Genomic DNA, 25,445 nt, shown 5'->3' on the forward strand with positions numbered 1-25,445 from the left:
TCGTGCAACTTTGTTATTTATTTTTTCATCCTCATCATCATCATCATTAAATCAACTCTCCTCTTCTCACTCGCATATAATTAAGAGTAATTTTTTAGCTCACTTTTAATTTGATTTTTGTCAAAATTTATATACACCAATCAAGGAATAGTGCAATAACTTATCCTTTCACAAGTTTAATTTTCACCAATGAATGGATGAAGGAGGAGGAAAAATTATCATCAATAATGATGAGATGAAAGGATAACCATCATTAGTTGTTTACGTTAGTTGCAAGAATGTTACTCTTTCCATTATTGATTGAAATAATTGACTCTGGTAATTAAATGGTTTCATTGGATCTGGTGAAATAATTTCAGTTGTATGTACAATTAACATTAACCAGTTTGATTTGCGACATTTTTGCTTGGAAAAAAAAGGTTGGGGAACAAAAAGGTAAAAAATGATTTACAGAGAAAAATGAATTTTTGATAAATTATCGTTTCGTTTCTTTCATTTTTTAAAACAAAACTTGAAAGATGATGTTGCTGATGATGATGATGGTGATGAAGATAGTTGAACAACTGACAGACTTTTATTCTTGAGCAGGTTAAGTGATGATACATCTTCAACATCTTTTACCTTCACTCTCTTGTAAACTTGACAGGTTAAAAATCAGACAAAAGACGTTTACCTTGAAGATGATTGTGATTTATTTTTATTTCAAGCTAATCACGCTTAATTATAGACTCACCTAGGGCATTATTATTACACCTTATTGATGGTTTTTTTTGCTGTTTTGTTTTATTACAACTGACTGTACCAAAACAGCGAAAAAAAAGAAACAAGAAAAAAACAAAAAAAATATAACCAGCAACAATTACAGTCACTGAACCAGTGATTATGTTTGTTTGTTTGTCTCCATTAATTAACATTGATCTTTGTGTGCAGTATTTTTTTGTTGGTTTCATTTCATCTGCTGTTGAATATGATCCTCAAGATGGTTATGATGATTATGAATCTTGCTTGATGAGTTGAAAAGATTGATTTAGATGGACAGTAAATTGTAATTTATATTGACTGGAACTTTTTTTTTGAATATTTGCTGCTGACAAATGTTGATTTATTTCAGTGATTTAACTGATTTGTCTTTTATGCTTGGTAAACATCAAAAGGTAACTTGAAGCCATTTTTGATTTAGTCTTGGATCTTTATTGAATTGATTTGTTGCATGTGAATCCATCCTCTTCTTCAATCATCATTGTATCATCACAGTTAACTTATATTCAGCTCCCACTATTACTGCTTGTAATAATCATGTTGTTACCTGTCAGGATTGAAGATAGATTTGGTGAAAGAAGAAAATTGAAACAAAAAAAGTTCCAACAGCCAACAAGAAACACTTTGCTTCCTCTTTTCTTGCCTGATATTGAAAATATCAAACTGAAAAAGAGTTGAAGCTTGATCTGATGTGATTATCTTTTCAATCAATTTTAAGGTATTAATAACAGCTAGTGATCTGTTTATAATTGTCAAATTGATTTCAATTATTATTAACTTATTGATTGGAATGAACACGGTAATCATTGTAATTTTGTTATCCACTAATCAGGAATTAACCAGCTTCATTAAATTTAATCCAGTCTAGGGCTTATGCTTTCTCCGTTTAATGATCTAATTTGTTTATTTGCTTGCTTGATTTTTTGTTTTCAATAGCCTTGGTTCCAAGTAATATAATGTGTTTGAATGTTTTGAATAATTGCCTGAAATAGATTTGATTTTGTGAACCATTGATTTGATTTAGAATAAGATGAAATCAAAGTGACACAGTTAATGTACAATATTGCCTTTTTCCTCGTAATTATATCAACATGATTCTTCATTTGCCAGTTTCAATAATAAATATTGACAAGAGAAGGACCATAGAAGAGAGGGAGAAAGAATGATGAAGATGATGGTGATTATGATGGTGAAGAGGAATAACAGAAGATGAAAATGATGACGAAGAAGGTTAATATCGTAAATTTTGACTGATTTTGTTGATCATTTTGATGAGAAACTGTCAAATAACTGCCAACTCGATGCAATTAATGGTTTCCTTTTAACAGTTAACTCTAGAGAAAGAAGGAAGAGAAAGACGAAAAAGAATTGGTGAGACAAAGGGAAGATGAAGACGAGGATGATGGAAAAGACAGATTAAGACTGACTGACCTTTTATTTACGATCGACTGTACCTTTGTGAAAATTTATTTTCAATTATACTTCAGTAACATTAACATTTTAGTTGATCAAAAAGGCCACAGAAATAGAGACAAGCAAACAGTAAAAAGCTTCAAAACCAGAAAGGCCAAGAATGATGACGATGAGAAATGCATCGAAAGTTTATTTACAAAAGCCACCAAGATGAACGCATAGAACTAGACCATCATTTCATCTTCCCATTGCTCCTTGATGCTAATTTATAATGACACTTTGAACACAGGACAGGTAATAAAAGATAAATATGCAGAAAAAAATTAATTGATCAATTGACACATTGGAGATGAAATAATCGTTGACTGAATAAGACTGACATAAGACAGTGTCTGATTGTCATGTTAGGAAACAAAATATCTTACCTTTTCAAAGACAAAGCAACAGTTAACAAACAAGCAAAAAACTAAATTAACATTAACATTAAATTAAAATTAAAATTAGACAATAAGAAGCGCAATCACGCTTCCATAATTAGGAGGGAAAAAGTCAGCTGATCTGGTTGCATTGACAACCAGAAACTGGTTAAGTAATAAATTGAAAAGAAGAGGGAAAATCAATTTGAATTAAATTTAGCCAAAATTATTGTTAAATTGTCAATATTTAATTGAACCGATTAAAAGTATCTTTCGATAAAATAATTAGAACAAGGTTAAAATGTTCTTACAAGTAATTAACCTTACAGGTAAATGGCTTGAAATGAAGTGCAAGTGACAAAAAATCGTTTGCAATTAACCAGCAAAGGAAACAAAAAATTGTTAATCTAAATAATAATGCAAAATGAAAGTTGATTGGTTGATTATTTGACAGTTGAACGCACTAGAGCGATCATGATTTATTAGAGGAAAAAAGATGTTTGTTGTTAACCTTGAGCTGTTTAATAATAATAATAATAATATCATCATTATTATCTAATAATATTACATTTACAGTGGAAAAAAGAGCAACTTTCAAGTCAATTATTATTCTTATGTATTAGTAAATTGATAAACTGTTAACTTAACATTGATTAACTATGTTCATCATCATCATCCTCAACAACAGCAGCAACAACATGTTTGTTAATGAACAAACAAAACAATTCCTACTCATGATCAGATTTTATTAACCTCAGGCTAATTCTTGATTCCCCCTTCATCCCCTCGTTATCCTTGAAAATGATATTGATAATCATGATATAATATTAATAATAAATATTAAATTAATAATAATAAATAATAGCAACGAAACGATTTTTTTGTTTCAAAGATTAATGTTGTTTCGTTTATCATGTTAACCAAGCCTGTAAACCCAAACACACACACACACATTTTATACATGAAAAAAAGGTACAATATAACCGTGAGATAATTTTTACCTGTAATAATGAAAACACAAGAAAGGCTATTTTTAATAATAATAAAACATTCGGAAGTTGAAATATTTCTTCAAGATTAATATGATAATAGGAAATGATTCAGATTTTGGTCTTCTATTATTCAATGTTACCTTTGTTTGGGTAAAAAAAAGGTAAAGAAACCCAAAAAGTGGAACCTTAAATTTAAGGTTAACCTTTTCATTTGCTTTCTCAAATCTTGAATCAGCTCAAAGTAAAAACATAAATCAGTGTAATAATAATGATAATAATAATGGAATCAAATCTTTTGGCTTTGCTTTCCTTGTTAATACAGGTTAATAAAAATAGGATTGACCATCGGCCATTACAGTCAATCAGTGATTTATGTCTTGACAGGACGAGAAAAGGAGAGAGAGAGAGAGGAAAAAATAGACAGAGAAAAAAGAGATTTTCTTTCTCATTTCATCTTCTTCTTCCTCTTCATCTTTACCATCTTGCTCGTCTTTACAAAGCCATTGTTTATTACCTTGACTCTCATCATGAAGCGTCAAGTTGAAGGCAAAAAACATTTTCTGGTTAAAAACGGTTCCTACCTTATATAACGATTTAGTCCGTTATGTATGGTATGATGATAAGGAAGACAAATAGTGGACTGAAGATATACACAAAAAAATATCAAAATTTATGAGTTAACCATTGGCAATGACAGGAGAAAAGGAAGACGAAAAGAAGATGAAAATGAAGATGGTAAAGTGTATGTATTTTATGAGTTACTTCTGGTGTTACAACTGAAAGCAAAATGTTAACATTTGGATGAAAAGGCCAATAGAAGAAAGAGAAAAAAACAATCTTCTCTTACTTTCCTTTCTTTCTCAGGGAGGGTGAAAGATTATCATTATTTTTATTATTATTACAATCATTATTACTTTGGATAAAGATTGGCCTTGCTTTGGCTCCTTTTTTTTGAATCAATGGGCTAAGCTTAACTTTTTATATCAGAGCAAAGGAGCAAACCAAACCTAATAAATTATCTGCTCAACTTTTCATCTCAAATATCGGCGAAGAAAAGTCTCTCTCTCTCTCGTCTTCCATCGATTGGTATTAGCGTCTCTTTATTAAAACGATGTTCCCTCACTTTATCATCATCATCATCATCATTCAATCAAAAGTATGCGTGTTTTTTTGAACAAGAAAAAAAATGCTGCCAACTTGAAGTTAAAATTTATGATTGTTCCATAAATTTGTTGTAAAGGTTTGTCATAATTCTTGTAAGAGAGGGAGAGAGAGGATGAAGAGAAATGATGATCTACATGAAGATGATGATATCTTTAGCTAAAAACCATTAGCGGGTCAAATGATCCTTCGGGATGATTTTTCATCTTCTGTCTTCATCTTTTACTCAACCGTAATTATGTATCCATCCCTGACGAACCTCACTTTCTCTCTCTCTTTCTTTCTTTCTCATCTTCTTCATCATCTTTCATCATCATTTTTCATGTTTAGTAATTTTTACTCTCAAATGTAGGAAAAAACTTGGCTTTGTAATTGATTTGCTTCAGGGCTTTATCTTCATCTTTATCTTTCTCTTTCTTTTCTCTTTACTAACAAGTTTTGTTATCTTCCTATCCAAAGAATCATCAACAAAATGATTCTCATCTTCACCTGTCTTCGTTATGATTACCTTTCCCTGTCAAACAAATTACCTTCAAAATAAAAACAATATAATACATCAAATCCAAATACATAACATTGTCAACCTTAGAGGAGAAGGCAAAAAAATGATTAACTTTCCTTTTTCTAATCACTTTTTTCACCTACTTTTTTTGGGTTCATCTTCATCTTTTCATCATTTTCATCATTTCCATCAGTCTTTTCATCTTGCTTCTGAATTTACCTGAATGTTGGATTAATCAATTGCAGTATGCAATATTGTAATAACTCAGTTAAATTGGAAAAACTTGCAACTCTAATCATTAATTTATTCAATTTTTACCAGTTAACAACGAAAGTTTGGGTGAAAAAAGGTTTCCTTTTTTTACCCTTAATACTATTAAATAAAATTACTTTGGATATTTTAACATGAATTTATCTTTAAACATTAATATATATATTTGTATTCATCTTATCATATTCATTTGAAACTTTCTTAAAGGGTATGATGATGATGATGAGCCTCTTGATAGGCTCATCGTACTCTTCAACTGAATTTGCAATATAATACAAGAAGAATGTTACTCATTTGTACCAATTGAGGTTTTTAGTTTCAAGAAACAGAAGATGATGTTGATGATGATCATCATGATGGTGAAGAAGAAGAAAAAAAAATCTAGATTTATAGTGATTGTCTGAATAATACTCAGTGAGTTGTGAGTTATATCTTTATAAAGCAGGATGAATATTATCTGAGTTTCGCTTTTTTTTATCCTTATCTTGTGAGTAAAACTGTTTTGTGAGGTGAAAGAAAGAAAAGGGAAAATTGATGTTCCTCATCAAGATGTTGATGTTGATGATGATCATCATCATTATCATCAGTATATCTCATCATGTAATTCATAGTTTTTCCCATCTTCTTTTTTTCTTCTGTCTAATTCTCTTTCTTTTTCTTTTGGGTAGTTTATCGAAGTAGTTAGTTTTTTACTCTTCTTTGCCTTTCTCTCGCCTTTACCAAAAACTAAAATGACTTAAGTAAAGTACAAAGATAAGCAAAACAGAGTAAAGCGTTCATCTAATTGACTTTATTGATGGGTTCAATATATTTACCTTGATGATGATGATCATGATCATCATTATCTTTAGTATCACTGGTTAACAATAAGACAAAATGTTGAATAAAATTAAAGGAGCAAAAAAAAGAGAAACTTAAAGATAATCATTAATCAAGAATGACACTTAAGATAAACTTCAATAGAAAATTAAACTCCATTAAATATGATTATTTATATTATTATCACTATTATTATGATTTATCATTGTTAATATCAGTTGACAATTGATTGTTGAAACAGAGTAAAGGCAGAAATGATTCTAATAATAATCATTATTAATAAAATCAATCACACTTTGATCGTCACTAAAACCAGTAAAAATACTCAGGCCTAACATTAAAACTGAAGCTTACCCGGTTCAGTCTCCATCTATCGGACTCATTATCGTTATAATTAGTAATGCGATCGGTTAAGGGTTAACCCATTAGTTCCGCAAGATGGAGCAAATTAACAGCTATTTGGCGGCAAAGTGTTTGACTTTTGTTTACAATCCGTTTGTTTACCGTTTTTATTTACTTATGTTCCAACAAAATGTTAATTTAATTTATTTTTTTAATCTCTTAGGTATGTGGTGTGGACAATCATTTAAGACGCTTGAAGATATGACTCGTCATATGAGGGTTACTCAACATTACACCAATATTATAAGCCAGGAGCAGATAATCTCATGGAAGACACCAGAAGATAAATTGGCTCAAGCTCATGTTAATGCTGTTCTTACTTGTAAAGTTTGTGACGAATCTTTTGGTTCACTCAAGGAATTGTCTAATCACATAATTAAAAATGCTCATTACAAGGAACACATAATCCGAAGTATGACCGAAGGTGGACATGGACGCCGTCGGCAAACTCGTGAGAGGCGGAAAAAATCGTTACCTGTTAGAAAACTTTTAGAATTGGAAAGAATGGAATTGGTTGGTAAAGAAGGGGTTCCAAGTGTACCCACAGGTGGACCTTCTTCACCCGGTTCATCAGTTCGTTGTTCATCCTCTGAGAGGGCATCTTCAGAAAGTCCTTCTTTACCAGTTCAATCAGGTCACTCTCTTGTACCTTCATTACCACCTCCACCTCCACCTCCTCCTGCTCATCAGCACTCTCACCCTACTTCCTCTTCTACTTCTACTTCTCATCATTCCATATCTTCTCCATCATCAATAAATAAATCATCATCTCGTAGTGCCAAAAATGATTTTAATAATCATCATCACTCTCATTCTCATCAAATGATTATCAATCCAACAGATGCGGCTGGATCAAGGCTATCATCAAGTTTATCGTCATCATCAATGATTACCTGTGATGAGTGTAATGAAAAATTGGATGCCAAAAATTTTATCGCTCACATTAAAATATGTAAATCACTTCCATCTTCATCGAGTTCATCTGATAGGAAATCACCTTCTCTATCAAAATCATCTACATCACCCTTACCCACAAGTCCTGCAAATATTACTTCTAATAATTTATCCTCCTCATCACTTAAGGTGCCAACAAGTTCTTTCTCGAATGCCAATAATCCTAATAATTCCAATAATAGAGACAAAGACAATTTGCCTTCTGAAGGATTGGGAATCAAATCAGAAACATCTGCAGGTGGAGTTCAACTCTCCTCTAGTTCAATTTTAGGCTCATTTGGTTTAAATCATCAAGGATCAGCAGATGATCCTTTAGTATCTTCGGGTGATTCACCACCAACAACGCCAGCCACCAGTGGCTCATTTTTGTCGTCGATTGAAAAACTGATTGAAAAATCATTTGATTCAAAGTCAAGGAAAAATCAAACAACCGGAATCCTTCAGAGACTTGGTATTGACGAAGAAGTTTGCCCTCCCTGGCAAAGTCTTTCCGGTTCAACATCATCTCAAAACAATGTTACCGGTCACTCGGAATCTCATCATTCGGGTCCTTCATTTGCATCTTGGTCCCAACAATTAGAAAAATACTCATTCCATGGATTAAAAGATCGATTATCAACAAGTCCCGTTCCTTCTGGAGCATCATCTTCATATCAAGGTACTCGAGGGGAAAATGGTTCATTATCATCTTCCTCGGAATCTTCCTGTGATGATTCTAACAGTTCATTTGATCATCATTCCCAACATCAGTCGCAATCTGAAACACTTAATGCAAATAATAAACATCATCGTAATAAGAAAATTGATCAACACCTGTCAGGTTCAACTCTTCGAGCTTCTGGCTCACCCTCAGCGGCTGCATTGGCTGCTGCTGCTGCCGCTGCCGCTGCATCAACGGCGGCAACAGGAGCAGCACCTTCTTCAACTTCAACAGGAGCCTCAGGAAATGATGTACCAATGACACCATCAGGATCTGGAATAGGAAACAAATCATCATCATCTTTATCATTTCCAATGTCTTCAATGATCTCTCGTCTAGAAGAAACAATTGCTCGAATAACTGGTTCACCATCAACAGGATTTAACAATAATACAAGCAACAACAACAATAGTAATAATCGAAATAATAAACATAGTCAACCAAGTAATAGTCCAAGTCCTTCATCAGTTCATTCGAGCAATTCAAATCCGGGAACACCAATAATCAATCATAATAATCGTTCTTCCTCTTCATCTCATCGAACTCACAATTCTCAAGCCCATCGTTCTCACCATTCCTCAAATTCTCATCGTTCTTCTTATCGTTCTCATCATTCTCGTCACCATCGACCCAGCTCATTATCATCACCACCACCTCAGCCTCACTTCCAATCATCATCTTTACTAAATAAATTACCGAACATGAAATCGACAATTAAACGGGAATCACTTTCAGAATTGAGTGAAGATGAGCACAATGTTGGACCTGTTTCACCAAAACGCCGATTCCGTCAACGATCAGAAGAGGAGTCAGCAGGTTCACCCGACAGATCAAATCCGGTATCCCCTGAATCACTTCGATCTCCAGGTTTATCAACACCAGATTCAATTGATTCCGATAGATCTCAGGCTGAAGACTTATCAAAGATTAAATAATTAGATTTAATCACCTTTTAGGTTTTGTTTTTTTTGATTAAACAACACTCGAAAAATAATTATAAATCAATACTAAAATAAAAAGCAAACAAAAAAACGATTCAAAGCTCTAAAATCATAAAGCATATTTAAATTATTGTCACATCACACATCAAAACTCAATCGTCGTTTCAATCATTTTTTGCGACTTCCTTATAAAATTGTTTTAATATGTGTTTAATATTGAACATCTAAACCAACTGATACAAATTGACTAAGCAATTTTTTGTACAAAGATTGTTACCAAACCAAATCGATTCAACTAAATCTAATTTTGGTGTTAACCTAAACATTGATAATGAACTCAACAATTTCTATTAAAAAAGAAGGGTCATAATCAGTTAAAATGAAACCTTTTTCCAAATAAAGTTCATGATTAAGCTTGGATTGACACTGAAATGGAATCGCATTTTGTTTGGTTAAAATCTTCAAAGGACTGTATCTAGTTTAGACCTTCATCTGATTGAATCAACATCGGGAAAAGTTAATTCTGTTTTGAATGCATTCGGGCTCAGACTGTATATAATGAAATCTCCATTGAATGAGCGATTGATTTGTGCAAAAGAAACTTTCACCCAAAAGTACACATTTGATGATTAGACCAATTGTGATCTAATCAAATTATATTTGGAATACTTTAATTATTGGCAAACAAAACTTATTAAACTTGCAATTGAAAATACAAATTGTTTAAAATTTAGATTGAGACTCTTATGCATACAAAAACATTGTAAAAATTGTGTATTAACTTGATATCACCAAATGTGTCAAAACATTTCTCAATTGATTGCGTTAAATTAAATAAGAGTTAATAATGATAACTTTTGCTAATCATTTTTGTCCAAATTGAATGAACTCAAAACAATTAACTTTAATTTACTCACCAATTAAGCAATGAACGTAAAAAAAAGATTGTTGAGTGAAAATAAAAATGGTTGATATTAAAGGGAGTAAACTAAAAATGGTAAAGATTGATTAACTTGGTTGATCATTTTGATCAGTGTAACAGAGAAAAGGTTTGGACTTGGTTTGAAGTGATTAACAAACTAAATCTAATTTAATAATAAAGCCAAGTAATTGTCTAATTAACACAGAAATGGAAACAATTTAATCTTAAATGAAAAGCAAAGTTAATAAAGTGGATTAAATGACAAAGAAGAAGCAAGAAGAAAAAGCTAAAACCAAAACTAAAACTAAAAAGCGCAACAAAATTGAAAATCAATAAATCCATTGCATTTTTGGGTTGAAATAAAAATCAATGTTGGAGTTTGGATGAAATGTTGAGCTTGAATCAATGTTAAGTCTAAATCAGTGTTTAACCTCAAATTAATGGCTCTTCATTTCAACTGATTTGATTGATTGAAAGTGAATTTGAATGAGAGCGCAGTTGAAACAAAAAGGTTTCCACCAGAATTAGTTGGGCAAAGAAAGGGAAATGTTTTCATCAGCTTTTTTCAATGGGTGAAAAAATGGGTTTGAAGATGGCTGATAATAGTAGGAGGTTGATAAAGATGGCTTTATCTTTAAGAAGCAAATATTTATTTCACCTAGGAGAGTTGTTTTAGTGAGAAAAATAAAGATGATGATGATCAGAATGATGAGAATGGGAATGATAAAGGGAAGCAAAAAAAGAGAGAGAAGACAAAAAAGGGTATAAAATATCACATAAAGAAGAGGATAAACTGTTATAAAAGGCGAGAGTAAAAAAAAGACATTTAGACTGAGGATATAAATGGATAGTAATAATAGAAATGATAAGAAATGAGAAGATTGAAAGTGAGTTAGAGAGTGATTGGTGAAGATAAGGATGATGAGGATGATGGTGAATTATGGTGATGATGATGGTGGATGAGAAGGAGGTAAGAGAGGAAGGAAGAGTAAAATAGTACATTTGACGAGTTTTTGAGGAAATGTTATCCAATGATTGAAGAGTCGAAGGGATTGCAATTGAGATTTCCACTGGAATAACAGTGGACGTTTGGTTGATCATCATTTCCATCATTCTGCTCCTGATCATCATCATTATCATCCTCTTCTTGCCATCATTTAGAAAGAAGAAAGAGACAGAGAAAGGAGAGAGAGCAAAATGAACGACATAAAGGTCTGGCCAGTGGCCATGATTTATATGGGATCTCAGTTGTTTCAGCAATCATTTTCTGGGCCAACTTTTATTTTTATGGGTTGATCAGCCTTTTATTATCAATGATTTATGGGGGTGGGAGGAGGTTCAATGCAAGTAGAGATGATGAAGAAGAAGAGAAATAGAACGGTAATGAGCGGGACTTTTAAATTTTTATTTGCTTTTCATCTTGTTCATCTTCACTGTTCATCATTCCTCTTCATCTTCATTGCCCTACCAAAAGCTATTATATATATTATTTTTATATCATTTTTTTTACGTGAAATACGACTTTCCATCTAAGCATAATGTCCTCTTCATTCATCACTAAACTTAATGCCATTTAGCTCAGTTTACCTATCAAATCTTATTTACTAACATTTTTTACTCTTCCAAGTCATCATCATTTTTCCTCCTTTTTTTGCCTCCCAACTTTTCCCTCAATCTTCATGTCAACTTTTATTTTATTAGACTTTCACTTTCAACATCAGATTACGTCTAACTATTAGATTAATAGCATAAATAAATATATAAAACATTATCAATGAAACCAACGAATGAGAAGCAAAAAAATATCTCTTTTTGTTCACTTGAAAGCAACACATTTTGACCTTTGTTTGTTTGACCAACGGTGAAAAGATATAACATTAAGGTGAGTTAATTAGAGGATAAATTTTTACCCAAAATTGTTTGTTTAAAATGAAAGTTGAATTTAAAGTGAAGTTGGTTGGTTGGGAGTTAAAAGTTGGACTGATAACAGGGATTGTTGATCAAGATAACCATTTGATCTTGCTGGGATAAACAGGTTGTAAGCTTATCAAATGTTTATTTCAATATTCATCTTTACCAGATTTATCTTCATCTCACCATTTCCATCATTTTCATGTTAACTTTTCCATGTTGCCTTTTAAAGTAGCATTTTGACACTGACGATTGAAGCATCACTCAGATGGCAAATGAAGACAGGGAAAGGCCATTTTAGCTTTCTTAATCTTCACCATCATTCTCGTCATTCTCATCATTCTCAGTAACACTCAATGTTCAACTGTCACTCAGTGAAATGTCTTCTTCTTCTTCCTCATCTTTTCGTCTCTTTTGGCTGATCGATAAACATTCCTACAAGGAAATAAGACACATAAATTAGACAGAGAAACACAGAGAAATAAGTAACCATAAGAAAGGGAAACAATCATTATCAAGCTTTGGTGTCATTTTCAGCTTCTCATCATCATCATCATCATTTTTCTTCGTCCTCCCTTTATTGCTCCATTTCATATCCAGAAAATTTTCACTCCCTTTCTTCATCTGTCTTTCTGTCTATCAAATGTTCACCCTCTTTCTTCAACCCAGATTTTCCTCTTCTTTCACTTTCTTTTCTTCCTTCTCATCAAGAACATCTTCCTTCTTGAAAAACCTGTCAATCCTTTATCCTGATTGTCACCATCTTCACATTCAACCAGATTAATCAAGAAACCAAGAAAAAGACGAATCCAAATTAAATCTCAATTCAACTTTTACCTTCAAGTTATCTTTTCAGGAGAATGTAAATATTTTACCAAAAATTAAAATGTTGATTAACCCATTCTGGTTGCACCTTCAATCTGGGAAAATTGCTGCCAAGACGATTCCAATCAAAATTGAATGTAAATCATTGATTAGGGGAAAGTTGAAGCTGGCAAAATATGGCGATGAAAAAAATTGTGTGAAGCTTGAGATTATGATTGACAAAATGAAATGCTGCAAGTTGATTCTGCGTAAAATGAGACAATAAAAGGGAAACAAGACAATCCTCAAGGCATCAATTTGCCTCCTCCTCCTCCTCCTTCATCATCATGATTCAGTTGCCTTCTTGATCATCATCCTCATCATCTTCATCTCTCCTTATTTCTTATAGCCCCATTTATCTTTCTTTATCTTTATGTTTACTGAGAAAATGTTTTGAGCGCAAAAAAAAAGTTTCCCTGTGATGATGATGATGATGATTCTGGGTTCAGAATAAATGAGTGAGATAAAAGTAGTGACTGAGTGAGTCAAAGACAATTTCCTGGTGAACTATTCATTCAATCAATAGGTTGACCTGACAACCAAATGAAAAGATGTGAGTGAGTGAGTGAAGGCAAAGGATGATTTGGAAGAGATGGAAGAAAGAGAATGCCCAAAATGACATGTTACTTCATCAGTTGATGGTAACACAGGATCAGAATGATAACTCTCATCATCATCAACAGTGATGATGGAAGAGAATGAAAACTTTTATTTCATTTCTCTCATCCCTTTTGACTCTCCATCAACTAAAATTTATTTGATCGACAATGACAATCAAAATAAAACACAGTTAGTATAAACTGAGCATCCGTTGATGTTGTTATTGATGTTGACGATGATGATGATGAGCACTATTATGATGATAGTTAATATTATGATGAAAGCCACAGATTCATCTTCACAGGCTCTGAACTGTTGGAAGAAAGGAGAAGAAGAAAAAAAAAGTGAACAAAAGTTGGATAAAAACCAATGAAGGTTTACATGTTTATATATTATTATCATTATCATTATTATTATATAAATAAATATCTATTAAGAAGGTAACATCACAAGCATATCAAGTCCCAGAATGATGATGATGAGGATGAGAATGAGAAAGAGAAGATAAATGGCTGTAATTCTTGTTGTTGTTTGCCTTTACTCAATCTCATCAAGTGACGGCAATGATGAAAATTGATCATAATTGAGCGATTCGTATTCGTGAAGTCATCTTTTACTTTCTTCTTCATCATCATCATAATAACCATCATCATTTAGCTTTTCCCGTTCACTTTCTTTTCTACTGTCTATTTCGAGTTCGATTACGCTCATAAACAGTGAAAAAAGATGATGAGGATGAAAAGAAAAATGATGATGATCCCAATGGTTTGATGGGTTGAATGTGTGTGTGTGTTGCTTTAGCTTTATGTTTGTCTGTTGATGATGATGATTATTATGACGATTATGATGATCATCATGATGTTACTGATGGTGATGGTGATGATGATCAGGTTGATGATGATAATAATGAAGAAAAGTGGAAAAGATGAAAAAAGATGAAGGAAACTGTGGTAAATCCTGAGTCTCGATAATCCTTATGTATGTGTATCACTTTGAACAACTGAGTTTATGTCTCATAATTTTTACGTTAAATGAGCTTCAACTATCTTTTTTTTTCCTCGGCCTTTCTCATCTTTCTCGTCTTGATCATCACATTTCATCTGTTCAGTTATACCGGAAAGGAAGATGAATCAAGATGATGATGAAAAAGAAAGGCAAAAAATGAAAAAAACAACAACAGAGATAATCATTTGAAGACATCTTTTGCACTGTTGCTCTCATCTAATGCTCCATTATATTACGAACAGTAACTTATAGCCAACTTTAACACTTCGATTTATTCAGGCCAAAATGTCGATCATTTATAACTCCTTCTTAATGGTCATAATCATGATAATCATTGGCATCATCATAATCATCTTTACTATTAGCAACTCCAACTTTATCGTTTTCATTTTTCACTTTTTCTGCAACTTGTTTTTTATAAGTGATTCCTGCTTTTCCGATTCCTTTCTACGTTACCAGATTATTTTAAAACTTTAATCACTTAGTTTGTTGATAGCTTGTTGAAAACGATAAGGTTAGATTATCAATTGATTCCTTGAACAAGTTTATGCTCAATGATCAATGGTCATAAGATATATCTAAGAAGCAGCTGTAACAATCTTGGTAATGCCAGAGTTTGTCCATTCATTGAGCGTTAAACATCTTAATTAATCTACATCTTGCTTGATAGCCAATTGCTTTTCAATATTCAAAAGTCCATTTTGATAATATATCTGAAAAAATGAGAAAAATAATTTTATCTATTGCAATTACTTAACCAATTGTATCAATACTTACCAGATTTGTTTGGGTAAACATTTTGAGTTATAAACTTGACTACTTACAGTTTTTAACTTGACAATTTTTCATTATTCAGCCATTAACGATTTGCATCGTGATTAACGTCCATCGAGATTGTGATTGTTTGTTTGCTTGCTGTTTCTTTTCCTTAAATCATTTACTTTTTCACAAAACAATTAACTTTAATGGCTTTATTCGCCATCTTGTGCATCGTTAAATCGACATAAGATGTTGAACAACTGATGAGCGTGCCTCCATCTAGTGGATTATTTGTTCACTAAATCTACGCTTAAAATTTTATTTGTTTCAAACCAATGGTTTGAATTGAAATGAAAATCCAATGTTAAATTCAATCTACACCAATCATGACTTCCATCAAGTTGCTTAAAAGCTTAATTACTAAACAAGAGAAACAGTTTCTCACCAATTGATTGGAATTTTTGTTTATTCAGTTTACTAATTGCTATTATTAATGATTGAAGATGTTCAACATTTTGATGAAGCTTTGACTCATCATTCAATTGTAATTGAATAGTATCACTTTGATTTACTCAAGCAAATAATTAAAATATTTTTAATGATGAAAGGTCAAGTAATATTTTAGCATTAATAAAATGAACAGTGAAATCATCAGATGATTGCAATCAAATAAGTCAGTTACATGTACAGTTAATTTGAGTGTTAAAAAGCGTACTTGCTGAACTAATTGAATACCATAAGACTTTCACTTGTACTTGTTAGTCTTATCTAGCAATCACAAGAGTTAGCTTTGTTATTTATTCATGAAAGATTTATTGATGGAAGTGAACTGACTTTTCTCAAAGAAAATGAATTATTCTGAATTCTAGATCATGGTTTGATAATACAAGTTAAGTTGAGTACAATTGTATGTAAAACAAGAAATGAAAAGGAATTAAGATTTTACAGATGAAAATAATTTTTAAAAGAAGCGCTTTGAAGTCTCTTGTCATGCTTAGTTTTGTCACTAGTACATTGTATTTCTCACTTCTGGTCTCTTTCTCTCGTGCTGACCTTCTCTTTCTTTAATCTTCATCTCTCTTATCCAATTTTCCTGTGATTTGTTGTGTTGAATGATGATTCCAGTTCGTGCTTTTTTCTCGTGCTATTTACCTTAACCTGTGCGTGTATCCTGTATATTATAATTAATCACATTTACTTAATGCTAGTGAACCATACATTTTGTACATCTAATTACTCTGTTAACCGGTGAAAAACCACTAAAAAAGGGAGAGAGAAAATCCAGTTACTTGGTCAAATCAATTCAAATTAGAAGTTTTTATTTGATATTATCTCCCTCTTTTTCACTCACTATCTCTCTCTCTTCATCTTCATCTTTCGCTTTCTTTCTTACTTTTTTCTCTCTCTTTCGATACCTTTCTCTGTCTTCAATTCGACACCTTTCTATCATCTTATTTTTTTTCATTCTTCACACACACACTTTACTCTCTTTCCTCTTTCTCTCGCTCTCACATACATATATACATACAGTCAACTTTCCCTTTCCTTTCTCTCTTTTCTCCTCTCTTTCATCCACACTTTTCCCCTTCCCTGTTTTGTAGTTGTAATGAATTGTAACTGCAATTGTATTTTCAAATTGTACCAACCTTGTCCAAATGGTGTATGTTTCTCTCTTCCAACAGATCAAAATATGAACGTGATTAGAAAATATGGTGGTACCCCTTGGAGACGCAATGATAGACTATACTCACCTGGGGTAATCGGATTACACGAAGAAATTCTTGATTTTTATGAATATATGTCACCAACCATGGAAGAACACTGTATGAGGTGTCAAGTGGTTGAATCAATTAAAAAAGTAATCAAAAAGTTGTGGCCTGCGGCTAAAGTTGATGTGTTTGGTTCCTTTAAGACTGGCCTTTATTTGCCTACCAGTGACATTGATCTAGTGGTTATCGGTGATTGGCCGACATTACCTTTGCATACTTTAGAAAAAGCTCTCCTCGATGCTGGTCTTGTGGAATCTGATTCAATCAAGGTGTTGGACAAAGCATCAGTGCCAATTATAAAACTCGTCGATAAAAATACACAAATTCAGGTCGACATTAGCTTTAATACTCTAAATGGAATTGAGAGTGCCAAATTAATTAAGGTATTTTGATTTTCAATGATCACCAATGCAATCGAAGACCGTACAAAAATCCTCTGTAATAATTTCACATCCTCATTGAATCTTTTACTTGAAAGCCTGAAAAAAAGTAAAGGACAAGAGGCAGTGAATATATTCATCACTGTGGAAATCAAATATTGCTTCTCTTGAGAACATGTTGTAATCAACACTTTTTTTGCTTATTGCTAAAGATGAATTGATACAACTGAAGCATAATTGGTTCGCCCAATGATAACATTTGTCACCTTACCTGTCCACTTTCTATCAGCCTCTTTCTTTCGTCCTTTCTTTTTCGTCCTCTCTCACTTATTTATGTAAGAAAATTTCGTTTAATTTTGTACTTTTTCATTATTCATCTCTCCTCGTGTTACTTTTCCTTGCACAAAACCATTACTATTTTGTCCATTGAATTAATTCCATTAATTTATTGCATATTTTTCTCTCTTTTTTGTTTCCTTTCGGATACAAAGAAATTTAAATTAGATTTTCCTCATTTGGCCAAACTATTTTTGGTTGTGAAACAGTTTCTTGTACAAAGAGACCTTAATGAAGTGTTTAAAGGTGGTATCTCATCTTATTCCTTGATCTTAATGGTTGTCAGCTTTCTGCAACTCCATCCTCGCCAAGATGCTGTCTCACCGACATCCAACTTGGGTGTACTTTTATTGGAATTTTTCGAATTTTATGGTCTACTATTTAATTATAAAGCTGTTGGTATAAGAATAAAAGATGGTGGATCATATGTTCCAAAATCAGAAATTCAACAACAAATGCTAGAAACGGGATGCCGACCTTCTTTTTTGTGTATCGAAGATCCCCTTGACTCAACAAATGACATCGGTCGAAGCTCATATGGTGCAGTTCATGTACAAGAAGCCTTTGAATACGCCTACCTCAGCCTGAATAAAGCATGTGGTCCAACAAGCTCTATAGTAGATCAGACCAAAAGTTTATTAGGGCGAATAATACGAGTCTCGGACGAAGTGGTCGAAATGAGGCTCAGAGTCAAAGAAAAATTTCCATCGCCTCCCACTCCTCTCTCACTTCACCATCACAATATAAATCACAACCACCACCATAACCACCATCACCACCACCACCTTCCTCACTTAAAAAAACCTTTACCTAAAAATTATGGACCTTTTTGTGAAAATTTCAACGATAGTGCGATATCATTAGCAGAATCATACGACGAAGATGGTATCACCAGTTCGTCAGCTTCTTCAATTGCATCAAGTGAAAATGTGAGTTTTCCCTGAAATTAACCTCTCATTTTCACCTTGTTTTCCCATTTATTTCTTACATTCTCTTCCTCTCTCTTTCACTCTCTTTCTTCCTCTCTCTCTCTTTCTCTTTCTATCTCTATCTCTCTCTCTCTTCTTTTATTGATGGATCGATACATGCTGTTTTCAATCTAATAGTTGTGAACACAGACACAAACACACACCAATTTTTTCGTATGTGTGCTTACATATGTACTTCAACTCAACTCATCATGGTGAAGAAATAAGAGGGAGGGAGAAAGAAAGAGGTAGAGTGTTGTGATAAGATTTCTCAACTCTTTTATTTCAACGAGAGGCATCGAACGAAATAATGCTGATTATAACTTAAAAATTATTTATATATAAATATACATATAAATTGAATGATGTGACTCTTCTGATCTGATTTCATCTTGATCTTGAAGAAGGAGAAATGGTTTAAAGCGTCCAAATGAAGGGATAATAACTCAACAACAACCACCACCACACCTAAAATAAATAGATCCTCTCACTTTCTTCCTTCCTCATCATCAATCCCTCAATTTTTCCCTTGCTTTTTCACCATCTTCTTTGCTTGCTGTTTTTCATTTTGTTTTTCATTGCTTTCTCCCTTTCTTCCTTTTCTTTCTATCCTTTCTGTTTCTTTCTCTCTCTCTCTCCTTTTTCTCTATCTTTTCTCCTGTTTTCTTTTCTCTTATTCTCAATTACCTAATCAGTTTATAAACAGCTCAATTAAAACAATAAAGTCAATCAAAGCATATAACTCAAGTCATCAGGGTCACCGTGAAGTGTCATCGCATGCTAACTCCATTCCACCGAAATCAAATCACCTTGGAAACCCTTGCAATCAAAATTGGAGGCATCCCGGTAGTTTTCCGTATCAACCCCGGTACCGAGCAAATTCTGGTAAAAGGAAAAAAATGCATCCATCAACTGCTGCATTGATATCACCCAGTAGTGCAAGAGATTCTTAGCCTCGAATCAACTCGTTAATGAAGATATTAACTCACACAAGCCAAGTAAAAAGTGATCCATTGCGAGATATAACAACAACAACAAGAAATGAAGAGAATCTCTTTGTAAACAAAAACATTTCTCTCACTCTCTCTCCGGCTCTATTTATCTCCTTTTCTTCTTCATTTTCCCTTTTTTCAATTACACTCACAATCTTTGTCTCTTTCTATTACTACTATTTTTTCTTATTCAAAGGGAAAAGTATAAAAAATCAACAAAAAACACCAAAAAAAAATTATAAAGAAGAAAAGGGGAAAATTTTTCCAAGTCAAAGTTAAACCAGAAAACAAATTAACAATAAAAGGCTCTTGCCAATCATTTTTGTCACAATAATAATAATAATAACTAGTATAACTGCCAATTAATTGAAAAAAATGATAACAATTAACCACAAAAACGCAATGCAATGTGTAGATGTGTTAATATTTGTTACTAAATATTGATATCCAATAACAGTTATTCTATGTGCAATTGATTCTCATGCTGATTCCAAATATCATATTCAGATTGTCTACAGGATGAAACAATCGGAATAACTCACCTGAACAAAAAGAAATGTTCAGCCATATTTAATATGATTGATTGAATTGAAAAGGTGCAAATTAATTCGAGCAAATTGAAAAGGTGATCAGCAATCAAACAAAATCCAATTGAGATATAATCGTTGGCAGTTCAATCGTTTTTTTCTTGATGCAGCTTGAAACAAATGCAAACTAAAGCTACAGTTGAATCTTTTATTTTTCAATAAAGCTGTAAATGTCAAAACCCATCTCACCCATTACCAGTTAAACTTTTATCAAACCAGTATCACATCAATTAAATTGGGTATTTATCCTGAATAAAGGCCAACTTTTCAATTAATTTATTCATTTATCTTCAATTTATAACCATCATTTCAGAGTCTGCTTCCTGTGGATTGTCACTGGTTTATCAATGGATAAAAGTATTGGAAGAAAAATAATTTCTTTTCAATTAATCTACCTTTTGATGGAAACAATACACAAATGATGCAAATGAAAATCCGTGATTGATTGGTTAACCATAATTGACCAACCAGGAAAAATGAATCCAAGGAAGTCAAAACTGTATCAATCAATAAATTGAAAAGAGCTGAAGCAAGTTGGCCTTATCTAATTTTTAATCACTGAAAACCCGGCTGATAAAGGTTGTACCATTGGAAAAGCATTCAAAGCAAAATTGATCATCAATTTGATTTTACCTTATCATCGATTTCAAGATCTTCTCAAATCTTCATCGATATTCACACTTGGAGTTTGTCTTCCAGATTTTTAAGGATTCCTCCAAGGACTCAGAGTTACCACCAGTTTGTTCAAGAAACACATCGAAACCATTGAACCACCAATGTTGATTAACATGGCTTATGTCGGACAAGTTTTCCTTTTACCTGCCAATATTAAATATTTGATATTTGGTTGATTCCGTAGTTTGTCAAGGTGATGGTTTGTGTGAAACAAACAGAGAAGTACAATTATTTGAACTAGCTCAGAAATTACAGGATCCATGATTGTAAAAGAAAGAAAAATGGAAACTTGATCAATTCATCGCTGATCACTTTGTATTATTGGATTGAATTTGTTTTTGTAATTGTATTTGTATTGCTCAATGAAGTAGTTACACTAAATACAGTTCATTCGGAATAGAGGGAAGATTGTAATTAGTTGCTTCTGGAAATCGACACTAATCACATCTTGTCAACATATTTTATTGTGTAAATATATTGTTTCATTGGTTTCAATTGTAATTGAAGGAAAATTTGTTATTTCATAAGATTACAAGTTTGCTGAAAGCTTGAATTGTTGATACTTTTTGCCATGTTTTGAAATGTTAATCAACAAATGGTGCAGGTTACGTCCAAACCATCTAATGTGATCATCATTTTAATACATTTACTGTGTGTACTACAAAAACATGTGTAATTACACATTGTATAACTTATAACAAAAAGACTCTTTACAATTTACAATTGTATATAAACTAACGTTTAAATTTGTTTATGATAAACATGCCTTTTTCTGATGTTGATCTGCCATCATTAATGTTTGTTGTTCAATTAATCTTGCTCCTGATCACCAAAATCATTCTATTTTTCAAGTAGTCACAATACTGACAACAAGCTCAAGTGATTTGATTCGTTTTTTATTTCCTTACAATTTGTATTCCCATATAAAATGTTTATTCAGCATAACTGCTTCTGCAACCAACTCTTATGTTGATTTAATCACATTTTAATTTTTGCTTATGAATTTATTCAAAGTCAAGGTTAATTGACTAGATAATCAAGATTTAAAGTAATAACTGTATTGAAAAAATCAAGCATATTTTTTACTCTATAAATTGTAAATTAGAAGTCTTTTGCTACTAACAATCAATATTTGAGATAAAACTTGGGTTGAAATCAGTTTAATTTTGGCGCTTTCTACAGCATTCAATATCAATAAAACTGTTAGAGCCATCTGTTGGTTTGGATGCTCAGGTATATTTACTCAAATTGAGTGAGTCAATTAATATTCCATGCTATTTAACCCATGGTAAACTTTACCAGGTAAAGTTACCTTTGGAATTGTCTATTTTCATAATGTTTTGTGATCTGTTTTTACTGACAACAAGCTCAAGTGATTTGAAGCTGAACGTAGCTTCGGTTGTTTTGGAGAAGAACCCTCTGACTACCAGGGTTAGTTAACAATGGACCACTATTTAACCCTAAATAATCAATTTTTATCACGGGGATTAGTTGCTTAACAAAAAACTAGAAAACAAACACAAGTCCACAGGAACGCAAAATATATTAAACTTTTATTTTGTTTACAGAACGGTAACGGTAAACGTCCGAGACTCGTATTATTCGCCCTAATAAACTTTTGGTTCTGATCTACTATAGAGCTTGTTGGACCACATGCTTTATTCAGGCTGAGGTAGGCGTATTCAAAGGCTTCTTGTACATGAACTGCACCATATGAGCTTCGACCGATGTCATTTGTTGAGTCAAGGGGATCTTCGATACACAAAAAAGAAGGTCGGCATCCCGTTTCCAGCATTTGCTGTTGAATTTCTGATTTTGGAACATATGATCCACCATCTTTTATTCTTATACCAACAGCTTTATAATTAAATAGTAGACCATAAAATTCGAAAAATTCCAATAAAAGTACACCCAAGTTGGATGTCGGTGAGACAGCATCTTGGCGAGGATGGAGTTGCAGAAAGCTGACAACCATTAAGATCAAAGGATCCGAAAGGAAACAAAAAGAGAGAAAAATATGCAATAAATTCAATTCAATTCAATATTTGATTTCCACAGTGATGAATATATTCACTGCCTCTTGTCCTTTACTTTTTTCAGGCTTTCAAGTAAAAGATTCAATGAGGATGTGAAATTATTACAGAGGATTTTTGTACGGTCTTCGATTGCATTGATCATTGAAAATCAAAATACCTTAATTAATTTGGCACTCTCAATTCCATTTAGAGTATTAAAGCTAATGTCGACTTGGATTTGTGTATTTTTATCGACGAGTTTTATAATTGGCACTGATGCTTTGTCCAACACCTTGATTGAATCAGATTCCACAAGACCAGCATCGAGGAGAGCTTGTTGTTAGACTACGTTACTGGATTTGTTTCCTATCACAGTGCAACAACATCAAAATCATCAAAAGTGTCAAATGGATTAAATGACTTTCAACAAGTTGATTCAGCAGATCAAAATTTAAATTTTGTGTCCCAACAGCCAAAAGTTCAAGTTGATACATCACCTACACTCAACGAACAAGATATTCTTCTTCAACTAGCTAATGTAATTGCCATTAGCTTATTGGAATAAGATTAGAAAAAGACCCAAAAATAGTAAATCCAATGTTTTGGGAGGAGGTGAGACATGTCGAGTTTAATTTCCAAGTCTTTTTGAACTTGATTACAACAACATTTACTGGCAAAAAGCCGAAACATCCAATGGCTCCTTCTACCTTTACGGAGCTTATTACGATGACCGTTGGAGAGGTGACCCCTTGCCTTCTGTCCATATCTTACAATTTAGCCATGATTGACCGTGTCAAACCACCCCCGACTTATTGTCTTCTCTGGTATGACAACATTTCAGGATCATTGTTAGTCAAGCCATTTATACCTATGGATGGTACTCTAAATGGGGCAACTACAAAGATGGTTTACTCCAACCCTATGTAATTAATTGTAAAGTACCAAGGATAAAAGGTTTTCCCAAGAAAACTACACCCGCACCCGACTCTATTTCCTTGGTTGAATCAAAGTGTCAAAAACCTAGAAATAATCTTCGCGTCTTCAACAATTGACCCGAAGTTAAACAAGTTTTTTACTGTATAAATTGTAAATTAGAAGTCTTTTGCTACTAACAATCAATATTTGAGATAAAACTTGGGTTGAAATCAGTTTAATTTTGGCGCTTCCTACACCATTCAATATCAATAAAACTGTTAGAGCCATCTAGTGAATATGAAAGAGCTATTGGCAATTTCGTATTGCTAGAAACGGGATGTCGACCTTCTTTTTTGTGTATCGAAGATCCCCTTGACTCAACAAATGACAACGGTCGAAGCTCATATGGTGCAGTTCATGTACAAGAAGCCTTTGAATACGCCTACCTCAGCCTGAATAAAGCATGTGGTCCAACAAGCTCTATAGTAGATCAGAACCAAAAGTTTATTAGGGCGAATTATACGAGTCTCGGACGAAGTGGTCGAAATGAGGCTCAGAGTCAAAGAAAAATTTCCATCGCCTCCCACTCCTCTCTCACTTCACCATCACAATATAAATCACAACCACCACCATAACCACCATCACCACCACCACCTTCCTCACTTAAAAAAACCTTTACCTAAAAATTATGGACCTTTTTGTGAAATTTTCAACGATAGTGCGATATCATTAGCAGAATCATACGACGAAGATGGTATCACCAGTTCGTCAGCTTCTTCAATTGCATCAAGTGAAAATTTTATAAACAGCTCAATTAAAACAATAAAGTCAATCAATAGACTTTAGATTTCGATAAAGGAGTATGGGTAAAAATTCTGACTTTCCAGTTAAGAATTGGAACTTTGTAGGTTTGTAGGCCCATAAAAATTGAGTCCATTAGTGGCATTAAAAAATTTCTCCGATCGACAGTTTTCGAGAAAATCGAGGTCAAAGTGCAAACTTCGATCGCCATTTTTTCAATTATGGGACAAGATTTTTTCATGAAACTTATTTTTCTGGGGTAACTTTTGATGGCTAAACAGATAATGCGATTATTTTGTGAAATAAAATTCTCTGTTTCTGTGCAACAGATCCCTTCGATATCACTTCGATTTTCCGTTAAACCTCCGCCAATCTAAGACCATGATAGCTAGAGATCTGAAACTTATTATTTGTCGATAAAAATTGTTAGTACATAGCATCGATCGAACACTTTTTTCAATTCATCAACAGTTCTCTTGATTTTGGCCATTGACCTGAAAACTTTTAACCCTGATATCTCAAGAACGGTAGTATCTACAGTCATCATTCTTCGAGCAATCATTAGATTACATTACGGACTATAGTATCTTAATCATAAAAAGTTATAAAAAGAAAGT

General features: G+C 32.8%; 2 protein-coding genes, 2 long non-coding RNA genes and 1 pseudogene across 8 annotated transcripts in view; 2 read left to right on the top strand and 3 right to left on the bottom strand.

Annotated features, from left to right (window-relative positions):
* Positions 1-9,747, top strand: part of LOC107359795 (uncharacterized) — a 30,657-nt gene extending 20,910 nt beyond the window's left edge. The window contains exons 3-4 of one of the 2 annotated variants that reach the window (XM_089267473.1): positions 6,898-7,368; positions 7,576-9,747. In XM_089267473.1, coding sequence (XP_089123599.1) covers positions 6,898-7,368; positions 7,576-9,323 — 2,219 coding nt within the window. In that variant the 3' untranslated portion in view covers positions 9,324-9,747. Of the gene's footprint in view, positions 1-6,897 lie in introns of both variants that reach the window. The other variant, XM_089267472.1, reaches the window with a different exon arrangement.
* Positions 82-6,672, bottom strand: LOC107359797 (uncharacterized). Of its 2 annotated transcripts, XR_001568158.3 has the most exons (4): positions 6,329-6,672; positions 2,598-6,248; positions 2,191-2,449; positions 82-2,093 (listed from the first exon to the last, which is right to left on the bottom strand). It is a non-coding gene; the product is annotated as an uncharacterized LOC107359797 (long non-coding RNA). The 2 variants fall into 2 exon arrangements; XR_016198646.1 differs by lacking the exon at positions 2,598-6,248 and having other exon boundaries at positions 317-2,093; positions 6,329-6,568.
* Positions 9,748-13,986: 4,239 nt separating the features above from the next.
* LOC112538619 (uncharacterized) lies at positions 13,987-16,312 on the bottom strand. The gene is made up of 2 exons (XR_003081857.2): positions 15,456-16,312; positions 13,987-15,344 (listed from the first exon to the last, which is right to left on the bottom strand). It is a non-coding gene; the product is annotated as an uncharacterized LOC112538619 (long non-coding RNA).
* A 154-nt stretch (positions 16,313-16,466) lies between these two features.
* LOC107359682 (terminal nucleotidyltransferase 4B) lies at positions 16,467-20,169 on the top strand. 2 transcript variants are annotated; one of them, XM_015926214.3, is made up of 3 exons: positions 16,467-17,542; positions 18,031-18,804; positions 18,982-20,169. In XM_015926214.3, exons 1-3 carry the CDS (start codon positions 16,997-16,999, stop codon positions 18,985-18,987), a joined length of 1,326 nt encoding a protein of 441 aa, XP_015781700.1. In that variant the 5' UTR covers positions 16,467-16,996; the 3' UTR covers positions 18,988-20,169. The 2 variants fall into 2 exon arrangements, with proteins under 2 accessions (XP_015781700.1, XP_015781699.1); XM_015926213.3 differs by having other exon boundaries at positions 19,539-20,169.
* LOC107359392 (terminal nucleotidyltransferase 4B pseudogene) lies at positions 19,470-23,876 on the bottom strand (annotated as a pseudogene). The gene is made up of 2 exons (XR_016198633.1): positions 23,838-23,876; positions 19,470-23,198 (listed from the first exon to the last, which is right to left on the bottom strand). The product of XR_016198633.1 is annotated as a terminal nucleotidyltransferase 4B pseudogene (transcript).
* Positions 23,877-25,445: the final 1,569 nt, after the last annotated feature.

The sequence above is a fragment of the Tetranychus urticae genome, chromosome 2 (assembly GCF_039701765.1).
Source record: "Tetranychus urticae isolate SD_2017Ah chromosome 2, NJAU_TeUrti_SD_1.0, whole genome shotgun sequence".
NCBI lineage: Eukaryota > Metazoa > Arthropoda > Arachnida > Trombidiformes > Tetranychidae > Tetranychus > Tetranychus urticae.

What these genes read in the sequence shown, in the direction of transcription:
- LOC107359682 (XM_015926213.3), top strand. Translation starts at nt 16,997, where the DNA reads ATGAATTGTAACTGCAATTGTATTTTCAAATTGTACCAACCTTGTCCA. An exon ending in AGAGTGCCAAATTAATTAAG is followed by an intron (nt 17,543 to 18,030) that starts GTATTTTGATTT and finishes TCGGATACAAAG; the next exon opens with AAATTTAAATTAGATTTTCC. An exon ending in CAATTGCATCAAGTGAAAAT is followed by an intron (nt 18,805 to 19,538) that starts GTGAGTTTTCCC and finishes TTACCTAATCAG; the next exon opens with TTTATAAACAGCTCAATTAA.